The sequence below is a fragment of the Hemitrygon akajei genome, chromosome 7 (assembly GCF_048418815.1).
Source record: "Hemitrygon akajei chromosome 7, sHemAka1.3, whole genome shotgun sequence".
Lineage (NCBI taxonomy): Eukaryota > Metazoa > Chordata > Chondrichthyes > Myliobatiformes > Dasyatidae > Hemitrygon > Hemitrygon akajei.
This window is the reverse complement of record NC_133130.1, coordinates 45,530,374-45,552,556: the sequence shown is the minus strand read 5'-3', so window position 1 is coordinate 45,552,556 and position 22,183 is coordinate 45,530,374. Positions and strand designations below refer to the sequence as shown.

Here is a 22,183-nt window from a genome sequence, read left to right as displayed (position 1 = left end):
CTGAATTAATTTCATTCTGCAATTTATGCAGTAGCAGTTTACCATTGCAGTGTTGACGTGGAGGATAGAATATTTTCTGTTACTTTGGCAGACATGAGCTTGCTGAAGTACCATTCAGGTGTATCTTTATCAGATAACATTGGACATTTGTTTTTGTTCTGTTGGCCCAGTCATATGTTGCAAATCTTTTTGCTTTGGATACAGAAGGTTCTTTGGCCATAGCGGGTTCTGTTGCTATTTTTTGGAGTTAGGAGATGGCAGATGGGAAAGTCAAAAACTTTTCAAGTTTATATTTAACTGAAAAAAATGGAGTTTTATAAAGCAGCAAAAAGATAATGGTTGGATTGTGGTAGACTAAGGAGCATGGAACAACTTGAATAGAAACAAAACAGGAAAAGAAGGGCAGAGAAAGTTAAGAGTTTCTCTGACAAAAGAAGTAGCCCTTAAAACAGGAGTCAAACTAATGGTTGATATTTAATTGAAAGAAATTCAGTCAAGAAAGAGTAAAACCATCTGTCCATGAATTTCACTATGTGTGCAATAAAACACAACATAATCAATCATATTATTTCTTCACAAAACAATAGAAGAATTTATTGAGATATTAATAGAAGAATTAAGAGCCAGCCAAACATGAAAATCAATAATGTTAAATGTACCTGGAAAGATAGAGGAGAAAAGAGTATATTAAGTCATGATATTCATTTGGGATAACACTGGCAAGAAAAGAATCCATATGAATAGAGGTAAGCACATTTGATCTATCAGACTAATAAAAGTAGTATGAAAATTGCATAATTTCAGAAAGGGAGTAGAAGAAGAAACAGGAAAACCTAAGGAATTAAGTAAAAATATTGAAACCTAATCATGAGGATTTCAAGTACTCTGAAATTACTTGATTACTACACAGTAGGGACCTGTTAGGTCCATGCCAACTCTTGAGCATAGAGTGAATTCCACCCCACCCCCCCCCCCCCCCCCCCCAGAAGTTTTCATGTTTTATTGCTTTACAACATTGAATCACAGTGGATTTAATTTGGGCAACACACAAAATGCTGGAGGAACTCAGCAGGACTGGAGAAAAAAAGATGAGTACAGTCAAAAATGTGAGTGGGGGGGAAGAGAGGGGAGGGAGAAATAAAAGGCGATAGGTGAAACCAGGAGTGGGAGGGGAGTAGTCAAGAGCTGAGAAGTTAATTGGTGAAAGAGATACAGAGCTGGAGAAGGGGGAATCTAATAGAGGACAGAAGGCCCTGAAGAAGGAAAAGGGAGGAAGAGCACCAGAGACGGACAGGCAAGACGATGAGGTGAGAGAGGCAGAAGGGATGTGGAATGGAGAAGGGTGAGTGAGGTTTACCAGAAGTTTGAGAAATTGATGTTCATGCCATCATGTTGGAGGCCAAGTTACTGACCAACAGCTGGACCTTCCAGATACAGGTTTATTTTTACTACGGTCAGTTGAAGCACCTGACTGCACACAGGTCTCCAAATGCAGATCTCCTTTGAATTAATTATATGACTTCTAAAACCAATTGGCTTCACCACTGAAGATAAGTGATGAGTCATATTAAAGGGAGGTGAATACTTGTGCAATCAGTTATTTTGTGCTTTATATTTGTAATTAATTTAGATCATTTTTGTAGGGATCTATTTTCACTTTGACACAAAAGGGTATTTTTCTATTGATCAGAGTAAAAAAAAAGCCAAATTAAATTCACTGTGATTCAATGTTGTAAAGCAATAAAAAATTAAAACTTCTGGGGGTGGGGGGGGGGAGTGAATACTTTTTATAAGCACTCTATACTTCTCTGTTCCCTAGGAAATATGAATAAAAAATAGTGGGGATAGTTTGAAGGTGAGAGGGGAAAGATTTAAAAGGGATCAACTTCACTCAGAGGGTGTACGTACATAGAATGAAGTTGTTAAGACAGGTACAGTAAATTATCAACATTTAAAGTGCACTTTGACAGGTATATAGGTAGAAAAAATTTGGAGAGATATGGGGCAAATGTGAACAAATGGAGCGAGCCGTTGACCCTTACCTCAGTCAACTAGCTTATGTAGATGAGGTAAATCATCAGACAAATCCAAATTAATTCAAACTTGCAATCTATTATTGTATCAATGCAAATATCTATTTAAGTTATGTTGATACCAGGTCATTGACTTGGTCTCCTAAATGCTATTGTTTCTTCTGTACCAGTAACCAAATCCTTGCTCCAATTTCTCCAACTTGTTCCACCAAAATAGGGGATCAGCTGTTGGCCAAATGATTGATCCTTCCTCACCATGCTCCTGACTTGGAAATCTTCCTCATGACAGTCTTTAGAGTTCTCATTCCTTACTTTGAGTTGATTGGTTCTCACTTAGTAGGCTACCCTGTGTCCATTCTTCATTTACTGTGGCCCAAGGCTGTAGGTAGCATTAGCTTATTGCTCTTCTCCCACATAAAAATATGCCTTTGATGTCACCCCTTTGCTTTTCTGTGAATCAAGCAATATCAAACCACTTACAGCCAGTTCAATCAGACACTGGTTTTGTCAGTTGGCAGACACAAATTTATTCTTCTTATAAGCCACCATTGACTCTTCGACCTTAATAGAGAGTATTTGACAAATAAATTGTCATTTGTAAATTATCTCTGATCTAGCAGTTCATCAGTAGGGCCTTTGTTATGTCCAATTTCAATTACTTCAATCCAGTTAGACATAGTTCAGAAAAACAATTCACAAAATATTGGTCACAAGAAATCTCATAAAACGACATCTTCCATTCTCTCCACCATATGGCAAGAACATAGATATTTATTTTGTTTACTTGTCTTCTGTCCTTGTTCCAGCTTGCTGTTTTGTATATAACCACATAACAATTACAGCACGGAAACAGGCCATCTCGGCCCTTCTAGTCCGTGCCGAACGTTTACTCTCACCTTGTCCCACTGGCCCACACTCAGCCCATAACTCTCCATTCCTTTCCTGTCCATATACTTATCCAATTTTACTTTAAATGACAATACCGAACCTGCCTCTACCACTTCTACTGGAAGCTCGTTCCACACAGCTACCACTCTCTGAGTAAAGAAATTCCCCCTCGTGTTACCTTTAAACTTTTGCCCCCTAACACTCAACTCATGTCCTCTTGTTTGAATATCCCCTACTCTCAATGGGAAAAGCCTATCCACATCAACTCTATCTATCCCCCTCATAATTTTGAATACCTCTATCAAGTCCCCCCTCAACCTTCTACGCTCCAAAGAATAAAGACCTAACTTGTTCAACCTTTCCCTGTAACTTAGGTGCTGAAACCCAGGTAACATTCTAGTAAATCTCCTCTGTTCTCTCTATTGTGTTGACATCTTTCCTATAATTCGGTGACCAGAACTGTACACAATGCTCCAAATTCGGCCTTACCAATGCCTTGTACAATTTTAACATTACATCCCATCTCCTATACTCAATGCTCTGATTTATAAAGGCCAGCATATCAAAAGCTTTCTTCACCACCCTATCCACATGAAATTCCACCTTCAGAGAACTAAGCACCATTATTCCTAGATCACTCTGTTCTACTGCATTCTTCAATGCCCTACCATTTACCATGTATATCCTATTTAGATTATTCCTGCCAAAATGTAGCACCTCACACTTATCAGCATTAAACTCCATCTGCCATCTTCCAGCCCACTCTTCTAACTGGCCTAAATCTCTCTGCAAGCTTTGAAAACCTACTTCAGTATCCACAACGCCACCTACCTTAGTATCATCTGCAGACTTACTAATCCAATTTACTACCCCATCATCCATATTTTTATCCATCGTCATATTTTTAGATTCTTCAGGCCAACAACTTCAGCTGGGCACCTTGATCAGTGTGGATGAGTTAAACTGAAGGGTCTATTTCTGTAGTGTATTATTCTATAACACAATTAGGCGTACCAGAATAAATTCAACTTCAGGCCTCAACGTTGAACAAAACGAGTGAATTCTGTGATGGGTTCCTCTTATGCAAAAAGAGAAATGCAACTTCATGACATACAACGTTTGCTCTTTTACCAGCTCTCTTCCTGTTGGCTAAAGGCCCAGGTGCTCACTCCAGGTGAAGCATCAAGGAGTCATTGATTGATATGTCAACCTTTGCGGCATAATTATGGAAATCGTGAATTATGTTTCTAAAAGAATAATTGTTGCATCACTTTTCTGTTAAATTCAATGGCCTGTGCTAATTTGAGTGGTAGTTCAAATGATTCATGAAATTGTTCTTTATTTTAGCTCTTCCACCTCCTGTATTTCCACATTTCTGCCCTCTGTTTGCCAGTCTGGTAAATATCCTTCAATCAGATGTGTACTTACACATTCTGAGAACAGTGTTGCAGTGGGTTGTGGAGCCAAATGGACATGCTTGGACTGAGAGCATGTTACAGAGGGTAAGCTCTGTAATTTTTTTTCTGAAATTAACTGTATTTATTTTTGAATTGTTATCATATGATCACTACACTTTTGTTTTCCTGCCTCAAAGTCAGAAAATCTTTGACATTTTTCCACCTGGCACATTGAAATAGATATGTAGGCAGGCATATGGGCACAGCTGCATAATATGATCATAATTAAGGACATTCCTTTTAAATCACTAATACCATTATGAAAAATTAGTTCTTGAAATTTTTATTTTTGTCTCTCTGCACATCTCTGAAAGGTTTTGTTGTATAACAACTTATTACCTGTTTTTCAGTGCAGCAGTTTTTTGCTTTTTCTAGAATTCATTTACTCTGCCTATTTAAAGTGAGGGCAAAGTTAGGCAATTGATGTTACTAAAAACCTTGAAGGAATTTTACCACCTAAGGACAAATTTGTCTACTACATCTTTCAAGCAAGACTTTGTGTATGTATTTAAATTTAGTTCATTAAATGTGTTTTTGGAAGTCACTACAATTCAGGAAATACAGTACTCAGATAAATTCAAAGTTTTATCAACGGGAGATTTTAAGGAACATCTGAACGAGGAAAGGAGGAAATTCCATAGCTTAGGATCTCAGTTGCACAAGATGTGGATGCTAGTGGTTGAACTATCAAATTCAAAAAAATTATTGACTATCCAGAAATAGGGAAGCAGTTTAGACCTTTTTGAAGCAATGGAAATTATGGAAAAGGAGAATATGGTAACATTATTAATATTCTCTCTCTATTTGGCTTGGCAAACTTCTCCATATTAGACTGCACCAATTCATTATTCTCCAAACTTATATTTGATCTTTAGAACTTTTAATTGGAAATATAATTTCCTCCTTTAACGTTTGTTTCAGCTCATAGACATTTGCAACTTCATTTCCCCTATCATGGACAGGCTTGAAAATGGGGTGAGAATTTTTCTAGCAAGTTGTCGTTCTGATGCTCTGGGTGATAGGTGAGGAGGTCTTGAGTATAACAGCAAAATATTGGATGATCCGAAATTTCTGTAGGTAGACTGAGCCAAGCCGGAGTGCTTCAGACCAGTCAAGCTTCAAGATAACAAATGCATGGCTAAGGGTATAATTTTAAAGCCAATTTCATTGAAATTTGGTAGAAGGTTTTAAGAGGAAAATAAAACATTGTTCACACCAAGTCTCTTGAGAATCTGCAAAAAGTGACAGCAAAGTATGTTGAATTAACTTTTCAACATACATATGGGTACAAACTACAAGACAAACTGAACAGAAAGGTAATACTTGACACCATTGGTCTACAGGATAGTTTTAAATGTTGTACCAAATTATTTGTGATATAATTGTTTGGGAATTTCTTGAAGTATATTTATAACTGTTCATTTTTTTCAGGAATTCAGCAGGTAATTTGTTATGGAATTCAGTTAATGCTGCCAGCTGACTGCTATTTATAGGTACCTGAAAGTGCATTCTTTCAGTCCTGTAGAAAAGCGTTTCCCACTTGGTATCACTGAGTTTGATTGACCTATGGATAAGTTTGTGCATGAAAGGACATCCGTTAAGTCTGGCACATAGTTTACACTAGCAGTAGACAGATGGTTCTTTAATAAGTTTTGAAAATAACTGGGACTCTCATACTGTAAAAAGGTGACCCTGACACCAGTAATGGGAAGTATTTGGACAGACATGGAGTGTTTAGTCAACATCACTTTGTGCATGTTAAGTCATACTAAAATAATAGAGTTTTTCAAGGAAGTTACCAGGAAACCTGATGATGGCAAGGCAGTGGATGTTGTCTACCTGGATTTTAGCAAGAGGCCCTTGACAAGGTCCTGCATTGGAAGTTTGTGACAAGTTCATGGGTTTGGTGAGTGAGACAGAAGACACTGATTGCAAATGAGCACATTAATCATTTGTTTACAAACAGTAAAACATACAGCCAAACATCCAAGACCCCCAAGTTAAACATCTACAAAACTAAAATTCAACAAACGGATACTAGTTGGGACCTCTGTGTGAAACTGAGCCTAGGGACAAAAGAAAAGAGGTCGAGCCTCCTGCATGTGCTATTCTTATACCCCTTAGGTGCTTGAAATCGGGCACCAGTGCCGTAGCACGGAAGGCAACCAATGGGAAAGAGCTGCTGCATACTTTAAACGGGCCAGTCGATACCAACACAGTAGGATCAGCTTTTGACCCACAAGTAAAATAGCCCCCCTCATGACAACATGGATCGACGAAGTTCGGTAGTTTAGCATTCAATTTGAGGTAGTAAATTGGATTAGACACTGGCTTTGTAGAAGAAGCCAGAGAGTGGTTGTAAGTGGCTGCCTCTGACTGCAGGCCTGTGATTAGTGGTGTGCAACAGGGATCGGTGCTGGGTCCATTGTTCTTTGTCATCTACATCAGTGATCTGTATGATAATGTGGTAAACTGGATCAGCAAATTTACGGATGACACCAAGATTGGGGGTATACTGTACAGTGAGAAAGACTCAGAGTTTGAAGTGGGATCTGGATGAGCTGGAAAAATGGGCTGAAAAATTGCAGGTAGCATTTAATGCAAATATGTGTGAAATGACCATCTAGGGTAGATCTTACATGATGAGCTGTAAGGCATTGAGGAATATGGTAGAACAGAGGGATCTGGGAATATAGATCCATAATTCCTTGAAAGTGGTGTCACAGGGAGATAGGTTAATAAAGAGAGCTTTTGGCGCATTGGCGTTCAGAAATCAATTGAGTTGGGTTGTTATGTTGCAATTGTATAAGGTGTTTTGAGTCCTAATTTGCAGTATTATGTCCAGTTTTGGACCCCTATCTACAGGAAAGGTGTAAATAAAATTGAAAGAGTGCAGAGAATATTTATAAAGATGTTGCTGGGAATTATACAGAAAGATTGAATAGATCAAGACTTTATTCCTTGCAATGTGGAAGATTGAGAGGAGATTTAATAAAGGTGTACAAAATTGTGAATAGATGAGGTAAATGCAAGCTGGCCTTTTCCACTGAGGTTGGGTGAGACTACAACTAGAGGTCATGGATTGAGGGTGAAAGGTGAAATATTTAGGGGGAACATGAGGAAGAAACATCTTCATTCAGAGGTGGTGAGAGTGTGGAATGAGCTACCAACGCAAGTGATGGAAACAAGTTCAGTTTCAGCATTTAAGAGAAATTTGGATTTATACATGGATGAGAGGGGTGTGGAGAGATGTGGTCCAGGTGCAGGTCAATGGGAGTAGGCAGATTTATGGTTCAGCAAAAACTAGATGGGCCCAATAGCTTGTTTCTGTGCTGTGGTTTTCTATGACTTATTGACAATTAATTTAGATTGTGTTTGCATAGATGTTTTATCGTTGTGTCATAACCTGTTCCTGTAGGTTTTGCATCTGATTGGAATGGCTTTACTTGAAGAGAAACAACAATTAGAAAGTGCGAGTGAAGACAGCGATTTTACTTTTAACTTCACTTCAAAAGTCTCACGTATGTATCCGCTGTGTGGTAAAATTTGTGCAACTTCGCGAGGATTTAACTATTCATGGAAGAAAGGTGCCATTTTACTCATTTATCCTCTCATTCAAGTTCTTTCACCTTTCTATTGCAGATAATAAAAAAAAATAACCTCAGGTTTTATTTTGTTCCTGTGTAAATTGCTTCATTGTCCACTTGTGTAAATGGATTTGTTCAGGGCTAAAACTTTTGGTCTTTATTCCAAAAATCACATGTAGTACTTTTAGTTGTCCCTTTTTCTACATTTGCTTGCATCATATTGTTATTTTCAAAGCCTGGATTATAATCTTTGCAACCTGTGTTGTGAATGCAGTACTGCATTTTCCTACTTTTTGTTCACAAATCATACAAGCTTGATTTTCCCTACATTATGTGATGCAACATGCCTGCCTCTATCCACCAGAACACATTCATGCATCTATCCAAGTCCACCATTATGTTCTTTTCAGTTCCTTTTACGTTAACTTTTCATCCAGGTATGATTTGCAGTAGCCTAAGGAGATGTTATCTAACTAAATGTTTCTAAAGTGGCTGGACTTGGACTTATCAGTAAAATTATCTTGAAATTTATCAATATTTTAAGAGATTTAGCTATGACTAAGTATTGCCTAAACTTGTGAAATTTGCATATCATCATATAGCTTACTTTGGCAATATTTGGCAGGTCCTGGGGAGGCTCCAGAAAACTCAGCTAGTATTTTGGCAATGCTGGAAACATTGCAAAATGCTCCCCATTTAGAGGTTTATAAGGACATGATCAAGTGGGTACTTAAGGTATGTTCTAATGGCATTAATCCATTAAATTTGTTTCATAGTGATTTGTTCACAGTTAATCGAAAGCATATTTGAACAAAACTACTTTAGCAGATGATGTGTTAACAATTAAATAAACTCTACTATTGCCTGAAATGCAGTTTCCACCCTGCTACTATCTCTGCATGTTTAGGAAAACATTTCACTTTTTTATTGTGCACCAATTTTTAAAATATTTATGAATATTTTTATTATGCGAATTCAGTACCAAAAGTAAGCTGTATCAATTGCACTTTGTTGTAGAATTGACAGGGTAGCGTGGAATTGAGGTCTTTCTTACTGGAATTCCATTCAGCTGAGAAATAGAATATTTTCTGCTGCATTTTCATACAGAAGTTGGTATCACTTAGGATGTAAAATCAATTCATTATGAAGTAGTAAAGTGGTATTTCAAATACTGCTGCCAATGGATTAGATAGTGGTCATTCACCCTTGGAAGATTTTATTCAGATCTAACCTAGGATAGTAGGATGAAAGTTTTCTCTGTGTCTGTCGATTTATAACCCCATATACAGTGGCATGCAGAAGCTTGGGCACCCCTGGTCAAAATTTCTGTTACTATGAATAGTTAAATGAGTAGACGATGAACTTACCTCCAGAAGTCATAAAGTTAAAGATGAAACATTATTTTCAACATTTTAAGCAAGATTATTGTGTTATTTTTGTTGTGTACAATTTTAGAGTGGGAAAAATAGGAAAGGAGCACCACGCAAAAGTTTGGTCACCCCAAGAGATTTGAGCTCTCAGATAACTCTTACCAAGGTCTCGGACTTTAATGAGCTTGTAAAGGCTACGGCTTGTTCACAGTCATCGTTGGGAAAGGCCAGGTGTTGCAAATTTCAAAGCTTTATAAATACCCTGGCTCCTCAAACATTTTCCCAACAATTAGCAGTTGCCTGGCACTCTGAAAATTAAAATAAATGATGCCCACAAAGCAGGAGAAAGGTATAAGAAGATAGCAAAGTGTTTTCAGGTAGCTGTTTCCTCAGTTCATAATGTAATTAAGAAATGGCTGTTAACAGGAATGGTGGAGGTCAAGTTGAGGTCTGGAAGACCAAGGAAACTTTTGCACAAATATGACCTTCATGGAAGAGTCATCAGAAGAAAACCTTTCCTGCGTCCTCACCACAAAATTCAGCGTCAGAAGTTTGCAAAGGAACATCTAAACAAGCCTGATGCATTTTGAAAACAAGTCCTGTGGACTGATGAAGTTAAAATAGAACTTTTTGGCCACAATGAGCAAAGGTATGTTTGGAGAAAAAAGGGTGCAGAATTTCATGAAAAGAACACCTCTCCAACTGTTCAGCGTTGGGGTGGATCAATCATGGTTTGGGCTTGTGTTGCAGCCAGTGGCACGGGGAGCATTTCACTGGTAGAGGGAAGAATGAGTTCAATTAAATACCAGCAAATTCTGGAAGCAAATATCACACTATCTGTAAAAAAAAAAAGCTGAAGATGAAAAGAGGATGGCTTCTACAACAGGATAATGATCCTAAACACACCTCAAAATGCACAATGGACTACTTCAAGAGGCGCAAGCTGAAGGTTTTGCCATGGTCTTCACAGTCCCCCGACCTAAACATAATCAAATATCTGTGGATAGACCTCAAAAGAGCAGTTCATGCAAGACGGCCCAAGAATCGCACAGAACCAGAAGCCTTTTGCAAGGAAGAAAGCACTTACAAGCTGTGATCACGCAGGGTGCCCAAACTTTTGCTTCGGGCCCTTCTCCTTTTTTGTTATTTTGAAACTATAAAAGATGGAAATAAAAAAAGTAATCTTGCTTAAAATATTGAAGAAATGTGTCATTTTTAACTTTATGCCTTTTGGAAATCAGGTCATCTTTTACTCGCATAGCTATTTATGGTAACAAATTTTGATCCAGGGTGCCCAAACTTTTGCATGCCACTCACTGTATTAATTTGTTTGCTTTATCCTGATACTGCTAACAGCAAGAATTGTGAAAGAAGCCAGAGATCATTGTTCTGCTGTCTCACAATTACATACTGCCATAACTTTATTATCAGTATGTATCAATTTTCCCAGGTAATCAAATTGACATAGTGCGAGCAGAAGGTCTTTCCTGAATATTTTCTGGAGCTGTAGAAGTGAATTTGATGATGGAAAAGTTAGTTAAGGTTGCCAATTATGCACCAATAAGTGATGCTGTAAGCCATGTGACTGAAGCATTATATTACAAAGACATGTTAATTCAATGACTTTGAAGCTGCTCATTTTACCTCCTTTCACACTTGAGCATCATAAATCACTTCTGTTAAATTGCTGGTGACACTGGCATGAAAAGATTAATTCATGAATCGCATTATATACTCTGGAAAACTAAATCCTTTTTTAATTTTATAAAACATGCCTGTTTATTCCAAAGCTGACTCTGATGGTCATTTTTTTTGCACATCTTTATGAAATCCATAAGTAAATTTATTAGTGCAATAACATAATTCATTAATGATTAAAATTTAACTTCTAATGAATTTTGTCCTGAAGCTTTTTGGAGTTATTCAAAAGATGAGAGAACGGAGCAATTCAAACCCTGTCGTAGAGATGGAAGGGCACAGTGTGGAGGAGGTAAGAATGAAAGCCAGTCATTTTAAAATCTAGCTTCCTGATACAAAATGTGATTGCACAATATTATATAGTTAACTTTAAGGAACATGGATAACTTTTTGAAAATAAGTGCATTTTATCAAAATATTCTCGCTTTTCAACTTTATTTAAATAATTGGTTTTAGATGTTTCACAGTAATGTTTTAGTCATTCTTGTTCAAGTTTTCCATTTGTCCAAACAGTAAATATACATCTTTATTTGTTTAAAATGACTTCACTTCTTGTTCTTTTCATTTTCATCTACTCAGTTGAATCTATTTTGGTAGTTTTTTCACTTCCTCTAGCCACCTTTTCCCTCTCCACCTGCTCAAAATCTTAATATTCATTTAATTTTATGGAAAACCTTGTGAGCAGTGTCAACCGAATTGAATTTGTGGCATTTATGCAATGTCCTTAGGCTCCATTCACAGACATCTTTCAGGGACAGCCCTATGGACTTCCCTCCTCTGGAATCCAAGATTATGAAAATAACATTTCATCACTGATTGTAGCTAACTGAGTAAAAGCCCTGAAAATGTCAGATTTGTTTAGTGTTATTGGACTAATATTGTTAACCTATTTTTCTTTTAGAATAGTTGAATAAGTTATTATTACATAATAATATAAAAATTATATTATAAATATTTTTCATGTACTCTACAGGTTAAAATTATAAATTTTTAACTTATATTAATATTTTAAAAAGATTGGAAGTAAGGTTGTTGCTGTGTAAGATAACTATTTAAGTGAAAACATTAATCATTCAACTGTTCTTTTTATAGTGTTTACGAGATAAAGACAAAGCAGATCGAAAGCGGAAAGCTGAAATTGCTCGTCTGCGTAGAGAGAAGATAATGGCCCAGATGTCAGAAATGCAGAGGCATTTTATAAATGAAAATAGGGAATTATTTCAACAGACTCTAGAAGAACTAGAGGCTTCATCTTCTACTACACCTGACAATAGGTAAAAAGACAAATTTTTATCATGATTGGCTGGGTATATTTTGTATTGAAGCAAAACGTGCTATTTATCAGTTAATGCTTTAGAATTATTTTGAAATGATCTGAAGTATACCACATTAACTTTCCCCATCTGTAACCAATTTGCTAGTCTGATATAGTTGCTTCTACTGATGCATCATGAACAATTTAAAACATTTTCCATTTCATAATGTCAATACTGCAATATCATAATGCTTTCTTCACCCCTTTTGATACAATAGTCGCTATCGTTTTGATTATTCCCTTGTATTTTACCTATGTTCACTTCAGATTACTCAAGTAGTTCCCAGGGCAATCTCATGTCCAAGATATAAAAAAATAAATGTTTGTGAAGAGCACTTCAAATCATTCATCACATTGCTGGACCATGGATTTGAACATTTATACATAGAGCTCCATACATCTTGAATTTCTTGCCAACTTCCAAATCAGTTTACATCTTTAAAGCAACTCTTTGTTTAATGCCTTCCATTGTGTCTTGGGCCATGATGAAACACTGAAAGCTCTGCATCTATGATCAGTGTAAACTATACCCAATATCCTGTTCTACCTATTTGTTTTTTTGACATCACCGACTTCAGATGACTATATTATCCTCATCTAAAGGTGAAAGGGATTCCCCTTATATGGTTCCTTCCCTGTACATTAAACTGTAGTCATTGCTCTTCCTTTCACTCAGTTCTGTTTCTGGAATAGCATGCCAATGTGTCCATATCTTAAAAGTTTTCAAAGGTCTTGGTGTCGAGTCTTGCTTAAGTAGGCTGCTATGAAGTTGATTGTACAAATGGATTAGGTATTGATTTTTTTGCAAAAATTTTAAGTTTGCATCACAAAGGCATCTCAGGGAATTTTTCAGATTTTCAAAATTATTAATGTTAAATCCCTGTCCCAATCTTTAAATATTGCTGTTCTAAATTAGGAGGTAAGAGACTAGCATTACTGTGGTTATTGTTTTTTTGGATTTATTTTGTCTTCATTTATTGCTGATACTGTTTTAAGAGGGCCTGTTTTGAAAGGTGGTTGTGCATGTCCAAAAGAATTGTTTTCTGATGTAGCAGTATCCTTGAATTAACAATTTAAGGCAAAATTTATTTCTCCAAGTAATTGGGAAATCTCCCATACTTTAAAATTGATTTGTGAAGTGCTCAAGCCAAAGGAACTCTTGAAGGACCATGAATTCAAGTTCAGATTTAATTGTCACTAGACAACGGGGTGACCCTTTGGGGCACCCTTTGAGAGAAAGGTAGTGCAGTCTGATGTGACCAGAATGAACATTAAATTTTCCTGAATGCTATTGGTATTGCTTTGCTTTGGAAATTGAAGAATAAAAACCAGTTCATTAAAGAAGAAAGACGCGTAGCAAGGCAAATATAGCTCCTCCTCATTTAATGAAGGACACTTCTGATCGCAACATTTCTGGTTGATCTGCCACCCTTGTGCCTCTCGTTGTCATTCTGGAGATGTGCAGTCCTTTCATGCGCTGTCTTTTCATCTCTTCTGCTATTTGTTCTGTCTCTGATCTTGGAGATGTGCATTTCTCAGCTCCTTTATCTCTTCCTCTCTCCTGCTCCTGTGCCTGTTGTTGTCGTTCTGGAGACGTGCATGCCTCTCCTCTGTCTCTTCTTCTCTCATCTTTTTTGTCCTGACTCTGATCCTAGAGTTGTGCAGCCCTGGCCTCATCAGATTCTTGTTCTCTCCCTCTCCTTGCCGTTTCCTGACGATGTTTGGCGTCTCCCTTCTCTTTCCATGCAGCATAATTAGGCTGACCATATTTGTTTTTACCCTAATGCTGGATAGAAGATACAAAGCAGTAAAGGAAGCTGATTATTCTTGATGATGTGGTTGGCGCTCTCCTAAATGGACGTGATATAGTCACCGCTGTCCTTTGACTGCAGCAAAGGGTTTTATGGGTGTCTCGAAGTACGTCATTGCAGGTTACGGGATGTTATGTCATACTTAACTTTAGAGAAGATCCGATGTTCAGTTTTTGAATCTAGTCAAGACTTTTATACATTGTGGGGGACCATTTTTGAGTTATTTTCAAAACCTTTGATTTGTTGAAAAAGTACAGATGTTGGCTAATAATATATTATTATATGATAAGGGTTTCCCCCCCTTTTTTTTCTTGCTTTTCCTAACAGCTCTGACTTTGGCAGAGGGTTTAGATTTTTTTTTTCTGTATACCAAATTTTTTATATTTCAATATTACGATTTAATTTTTATGAATACAGGGTTTTGTGATTGTCACTGTATTTTTACAGTTGAAAGGCAGCCTGTTGATTTTTGTGAATGAGCAATTTTATACGAATATATAGCCCTGAACTTTGCCTGCAATTTGCAAGTTAGCGCATTTTAAGTTGATTTAGCCAAAAAAAGTGCCACTGTAATGCACCGTTTGCGCTAATTGGAGGTCACAAACAGACAAACAGAGAGAGCATGGAAGTTTTAGTAATAGATAGATAGGTTCAGCCATATACATGAATACAACCAAATGAAACAGCCTTCTTTTGGGGCCAAGGTGCAAAGCACAGTACCAACAGTCTCTCACACAGCACATATAGCGCATATAATTATAATAGAAAAACATACTTACAAAGGGCTAAGATAGTACTGATGAAGCACAGCGACAACCTTGTTCACAAAAATAACTAAGAACTACTTTATTAATCATACTTTTTCTTGAAAGGTGTTAACTTCCCTGTCAGTGTCAAGCTTTCGAACTGCCTGTACAACCTGGCATTTTTGTGGTATGAATTGAAGTCTCAAGGGCTCCGCCTCCTGGTTTCGGACATGTAAGACTAGTTGCTTCTTGTCCGCCTTTAATCGCTCCCTTTTCCGATTTAAACTTTGAAATTTCAACTTTATTCAGTCGGATCAGATATAATTATGGCCACTTTCAGAAGCTCCAGAAGAAATCCGGACCCGAGCAATGGGAAGCCCAAGAAAACTGACAAATTTTCAGAGGATCCCCTCTGGGTAAAGAGACTAGAATCTCAAATCAGCAATATCAGCATTGAGATAACTCATCTAAAAGAGAAATTCGAAGGAACAGTGGACTCTTTGAGCCTTGATCTTAAAGAAACAACTGATTGTTAAAGGAACAATTTGTAATAGAAAAATGGTTTTGGTTACTATTTATGGACCAAATGTTGATGATCCCTCATTTTTTAAAACTGTTTTTGCGTTATTACCTGATTTAAATTACCTGATTATGTTATTAATGGGTGGTGATCTTAATACTTGTCTAAATCCTTTAATGGATAAGTTATCATCCAAATATCAACTCCCTAATCGTTCTGCATCACTTATTAATTCCTTTTTAATTGATTACAGTTTAATTGAGGTCTGGAGGCATATGCACCCTAGTGATAGAGAATACTTTTTTTTTCTCACATGTTCATAATAAATATTCGAGAATCGACTATTTTATAGTTGACCCTCAACTTTTATTCAGTGTTCAGAAATGTGAGTATGATGTGATTGCTATCTCTGATCATGCTGCTTTAAATTTAATATTTCAAATGAAAGATATTGTTTCTACCAGACCATTTTGGCGTTTTCCAGAACATTTATTGCAAAGTTCAGAATTTGTTGAGTTTATTGAAGCTCAGAAGAGTTTTTTCTCTTTAATAATATAGGAAACATCTCTAAGTTAGTAATTTGGGATACATTAAGAGCTTATTTATGCGGTCAAATTATTTTGTATATAGTGTTACGTACCCCGTAACTGGGTCACTTACCAGCAAAGATAGAGAGGTCTGTTGAAGTCTGGTACTATTTTTAACAGTTTTTATTGATAAAAATACACAAAGATAATATCAATGCAAACATACAGATAATATACGTCGTCAATACTAAATCTAAAGCGCGGGTATAATAATAATCAATAAAAAATAGCTCTGTCGCTGTATAGGGGGTAATGGATTGTCCAATGGAAATATAAAAGTCACTTTAGTTCATTCAGGCTGCAGCCTTTGATTGGAGTGAAGAGAGAGAGATTTTGGAACTTGCCAGATTTTCCTTTTTTATGATGTCGATCCTTCGAAATGTCATTGGTGTCCTTTTCCTTTTAGCTAAGCCGTTCTTTCGTAGTCAGTCCCTCCAGTCCCAGGCAACGGGAAAGGATGCACGCGGGCCCCACCGGCTGTCGCTATTAAACGCTGTCACAGGATTTCTAGCATTTCTCCTGGTGCGTCTAAAGGGGTTGTTCCCCAGACCCTCTTTTATCCTTACTCACGGGGTCTCAGATGTCAATCAGGTTGGAATGATGCAATCCCTCACCCAGCCCACTCTGATCATTCCCTGAGGGCTTCAATGAATAGTACAGTACTCAATACACAATTCCGTCTCCAAGAGACAATGGCCGGTATCCGTGGCTTTGTCTCGCTGAGGACAGGACTACATTCCAAACCCTTGAGGATTCTCTCTCATTTCCTGGGTCCCCAGACCTGAATTAATAGCGATCTTGCGATTCTCAAAAAGGAGGGGGCTACTTTGTACCCTTCGGCCCCTCAGAGTTGTGGCACGTTCGTAACAATAGCTAAACTTGAAGAAACAAACAAGAATGGAATTAATCTCTAAAAAATCTCTAAACAAATTAAAGAATTAGATAACATTAGTGCAATCTCTCCAAATGCTGTTTCATTTAAAAGAAGAGTAGAATTACAATCACAGTGTAATTTATTACTAACATATCCTGTTGAAGGATATTTGTTTAAATTGAAAAGTCAATTTTATATCCTTGGGGATAAAAATAATAAGTTCTTAGCTTCTCAATTAAGAGCAGCTAGAGCTAAAAGACAAATCTTAAAGATTCGTAAAAATAATGGAGATATAATAAGTAACCATGAGGACATTAATAATACTTTTCAAGATTTTTACTCTGATCTTTATAGATCTCAATTTCCTGCAGACTCCTCTAAAATGAAGGCTTTTTACATTAGATTAAATTTCCACAAATTTCTTTTGAAGATCAACAGATGCTTGATGCTCCAATTACTGAGCATGAAATTCAGAAAGCTATTTTATCAATGCAATCAGTTAAAGCTCCTGGACTTGATGGTTATTCAGTGGGATTTTACAAAAAATTTGAAAGATTACTTTCTCCGTATCTTTTGGAAATATTTCATGAATCCTTTGACAAGGGTAATTTACCTTCTTTTTGTGAAGCATCTATTTCCTTATGTTACGAAGCCCGTAACTGGGTCACTTACCAGCAAAGATGGAGAGGTCCGTTGAAGTCTGATGATACTATTTTTAACAGTATTTATTAGTAAAAATACACAAAATTAATATCAATGCAAATATACAGATAATATACGTCATCAATACTAAATCTAAAAGTGCGGGTATAATAATAATAAGAAATAAGCTCTATCGTTGTCTAGGGGATAATGTACTGTCCGATGGAAATATAAAGTTCACTCAGTTCATGCAGGCTGCAGCCTTTGGGGACCGCTGGGTTGCAATGGTTGGAGAGAGAGAGAGGTTTGGGAGAAAAACTTGCTGATTTCTTTTATGATTTCGATCCGTCGGAGTCTTGTTGGTGTGGCCGTTCACTTGTGGCCTCTCCTTTAGCTAAGCCGTTCTTCCATGGTGAGCCCGCCAATCCCAGGCAAGGGAAGGACACACACGAGCCCCCACCAGCTGTCGCTATTAAACGCTGTCACGGGATTTCTAGCGTTTCTCCTGGTGCGTCTAAAGGGGTTGTTCCCCAGACCCTCTTTTATCCTTACTCACGTGGTCTCAGATGTCAATCAGGTTGGGATGATGCAATCCCTCAACCAGCCCACTCTGGTCGTCCCCTGAGGGGCTTCAATGAATAGTACAGTACTCAATACACAATTCTGTCTCCAAGAGACAATAGCCGTTATCAGGGTTTTTTGTTTCGCTGAGGCCAGGACACATTCCAAACCTTGTGGATTCTGCGTGTCTCTCTCTCATTTCCTGGGTCCCAGACCCGAATTAATAGCGATCTTGCGATTCTCAAAAAGGAGGGGGGCGACTTTGTACCCTTCGGCCCCTTAGAGTTGCGGCACATTCGTAACACTTAATTCTTAAAAAGATAAAGATCTGTTGAATGTTCATCATATAGACCTATTTCGCTATTAAATGTGGATGCAAAAATTCTCTCTAAAATATTGGCTAATCGCTTGTAAAATATTTTAACTAAAATTATTTCTATGGATCAAACGGGCTTTATTAAAGGCCTTTATTCTTTCTCTAACATTCGGAGATTGATGAACATTATATATTCATCATTATCTAAGCAACCTCAATGTGTTATCTCTCTCTATGCAGAAAAGGCATTTGATAGAGTTGAGTGGCCATATTTGTTTAAAGTATTAGAAAAATTTGGTTTTGGTTATAATTTCAATAAATGGATTCAAATGATTTATAAGAATCCTATTGCCACAGTCATTATTAATAACTGCCGGTCTTCTTTTATTCTCACTTTCTTGTGGCACTAGACAGGGATGACCATTAAGTCCTTTTATTATTTAATCTTGTTTTGGAACCTTTAGCTATAACATTACATAAAGCTAAAAATATCCATGGTATCTCTGTGAATGGAACCATACATAAGATTTCTCTTTATGCAGATGATCTTTTGGTTTTTATTTCAAATCTTGAGGAATCAATTCCTAATCTTGTTGAAACACTTAAAAATTTTGGTAAATTTTCAGGATATAAACTTAACTTGAATAAAAGTGAATTGTTTCAATTAAATGTTCATCTTAGTACATATAATATTCCTTTTAGAATTGTTAATACATTTAGAAATTTAGGTATTATCATTACTAAAAAATATAAAGATCTCCATAAAGCGAATATAGTTCCTTTAATGGACTCCATGAAACAGTTACTTTCTAGATGGAATCCACTTACTTTTTCTTTAATAAGTCATATTCATGCTGTGAAAATGATGATTTTACCTAGATTTTTATATGTTTTCCAAAATATACCTATCTCTTTAACTAAAAAATTTTCGGTCAAATTGACTCTCTTATTTCTTCTTTTATTTAGAACAATAAGAGACCTAGAATTAATAAGTATCATTTACAAAAGATTAAAAAAGATTGTGGACTTGCACTTCCTAATTTAAGACTATTATTGGGCTGTGAATATTAGACAGTTATGTTTTTGGTTATATTAGCTTGATAAGAGCCAAAAACCATTATGGGTTGATTTGGAATTAAAAGCTGTTAAACAATTTCATTTAACTTCAATTTTAGGAGCTCTATTACCTTTACAGCTCTCTAAAATTCCAAATTTAAATCTCTATCCAGTTATTAAACAATCCCTACGGATTTGGGTTCAGTTCCGTAATTCTTTTAATCTTAAACAATTTAAGTTATCTAGTTTTTTATATCAAAATTTTTTATTTAAACCTTCAACAACTGACCCCATTTTTCTTCTATGGAAAAATAAAGGAATTCATTCTTTTACAGATTTATTTTGTGATGGTTGATTGATGACTTTTGAGGAGTTAATAAATTTTCTCTTGCTCATACACATTTTTTGCAATATTTTCAGGTTAGACAGTTTTTACAATAATATTTACCTAAGTTTCCATATTTACAAGCATCTGATTTGTTGGATACCATTTTGAAATTGAATCCCTTAGTGAAAGGTTCCATTGGCAGAATTTATAATTTATTTTTGTTACAAAAAGAGAACCTATCACTAAAGATTAAACAAGATTGAGAGAGAGAACTTAATATGACCTTTGTTAATGAAGATTGGCTTTGAGTTTTGAAAAACATAAATTCTTCTGTATGTGCCAACCATTGTTTAATTCAATTTAAAATTGTACACCGTTATTACTTAACAAAGGAGAGACTATCTAAAATATTTCCTAGTATAGATAACTATTGTGGTAGATGTAAAACTGAAGTAGCTACTTTGTCACATATGTTCTGGTCATGTTCTTCTTTACAATCGTTTTGGAAATCTTTATTTTCTACAAGTTCTAAAGCTTTGAAAATTAATTTACAACCTAATAGATTGACTGTTCTATTTGGAATAGTTCCGCATCATATTCAGGGTATCTCATCTTCAGATCAACATGTAATTGCATTTGTTACACTGATGGCAAGAAGAGCTATTTTATTAAAATGGAAAGATATTTCTTCCCCTACATTAATTGAATGGTTTTCTCAAGTGATGTTATGTCTTAGTTTGGAAAAAATCAGAAGTAGAACTTTTGATCCTCAATTTGATTTTGAGAGAAGATGGGGTTCTTTTGCCAAATATTATCATTTAATTTGAATTAAGTTATATGGTTTCCTTCCAATTTTATTTTTTTTATATAAATATGAAATGACGGTTGATGACTTTTTTTTATATATTTAGATGATGGTCAAACGTATTGCTCCAGGGGCTTAATTCCTAATGGGTTTTTTTTTAGTTAGATGGGGTTCTTTTTTTCCCTTCTTTTCTTGATATATAATTTTTTTCCCCATTTTTATATTTCAATATCGGTTCATTTTTCTTTTCTTCAGCTTTATTAATTGTATGCATATTAATCCATTAAAGTTTGGTATCATTTTATAGCTGTTGATGATTACGTATCAATAAAAAGATTCTAAAAATGAAATGAATTGAAGTCTCATAGATGCAGGAGAGTTGCAGCATAATATGCATGGGCCAAATCGAGGCGGTGGGGCCCAGGCCCAAGAGCAAGGAATAAGCCGAGGTTTGATTGATTTAAGTGCCAGGCTGAATTGGAAAAGTCAGGTATGGGCCGAATCAAGATGACAGGTCCTGGACCCAAGGGTGTATTAAAGTGACAGGGCCTGGGTCCAAGAGCAAGGAATGACCTTCTGTTTGGCTTATTTAATCACCAGGCCAAATCAAAAAGGTAAGGGTGTCGGGTCCAGAAGAGAGGGATGGCCAGTGTTCTGCTCACTTCTTGTGATGTTTATTCATCTATACCGTGAAATGAGGCAACTAAAGGGCTCCTGGACTGACTGTGACTGGCTTTGTGGCCGTGGACTCATTTTTGTGAACTTTAATTCTGGTTGTATTTACTTATTTCTATTATTTGCATGATTTTTTTTTTCATTTTAGGTGTTTGTCTTTTTTAATTGGTTCTATTGGATTTTTTTTGTTCTGCTATAAGGAGTCAAATCTCAAGGTTGCCTGTAGTATACATACTTCAATAATAAATTGACTTTGAACTTTGAAAAATAACATTTCAAAAATACTAACATAGTCCAAATCCTTGAGTATCATGGACTCTTTATTGATGGTGTGCATAGATGTTGTCCTGGAGCCATGTTTCTGCAAGGACAAGCCTGCCTGCAGCAGTATTCATCTCATGCAGGTGTAGCAGCAGATGAACACAATCCAGCTTATCTTCCACTGTGTGGACACTGGAAGGTAGCACCAACAGGCAGGGCCTGCCCCCAACCCTGTATGGAATGAGCAAATAACTAAATGATAATAAATACAGAACTAAAAGAAAATTGGACAGTTCTTTGAAATGATCATTCATTTTAGGTAAAAATTGGAAGATGAATAGAATTGAATTGACTTCTTCATCCAAAATAAATGAAGAGGTCTGAGCACTTCTGTAAATTTTTTTTAAATTACTGCAAAAGGGTTCAGTGTTACTTTGGATTTTTGTTAAGCCTGATTTAATTCTCAAAGCTCGCATGGATTTAAACAATTGACTTCTGTTCATCATTGCTGATCAACTTGTATAAACTTCACTCTGCTGAATTCATATGAGTTTAACTCTGTAGATCCAGGATGTTACTCCTGGGTTGGGTGCCTGAAACTTGGTGTCATTGCATCAAAATATGGGGTCAGCCATTCAAGACTGAGATGACAA

At 36.3% G+C, this 22,183-nt stretch overlaps 1 protein-coding gene across 5 annotated transcripts in view; it reads left to right on the top strand.

Annotated features, from left to right (window-relative positions):
- ubr2 (ubiquitin protein ligase E3 component n-recognin 2) overlaps positions 1-22,183 on the top strand; it is a 229,502-nt gene that overhangs the window by 144,749 nt on the left and 62,570 nt on the right. For all 5 annotated transcript variants that reach the window (XM_073050723.1, XM_073050721.1, XM_073050719.1 and 2 more), the window contains 5 exons: positions 4,269-4,423; positions 7,797-7,899; positions 8,591-8,700; positions 11,245-11,325; positions 12,126-12,307. In XM_073050723.1, coding sequence (XP_072906824.1) covers positions 4,269-4,423; positions 7,797-7,899; positions 8,591-8,700; positions 11,245-11,325; positions 12,126-12,307 — 631 coding nt within the window. The remainder of the gene's footprint in view (positions 1-4,268; positions 4,424-7,796; positions 7,900-8,590; positions 8,701-11,244; positions 11,326-12,125; positions 12,308-22,183) is intronic.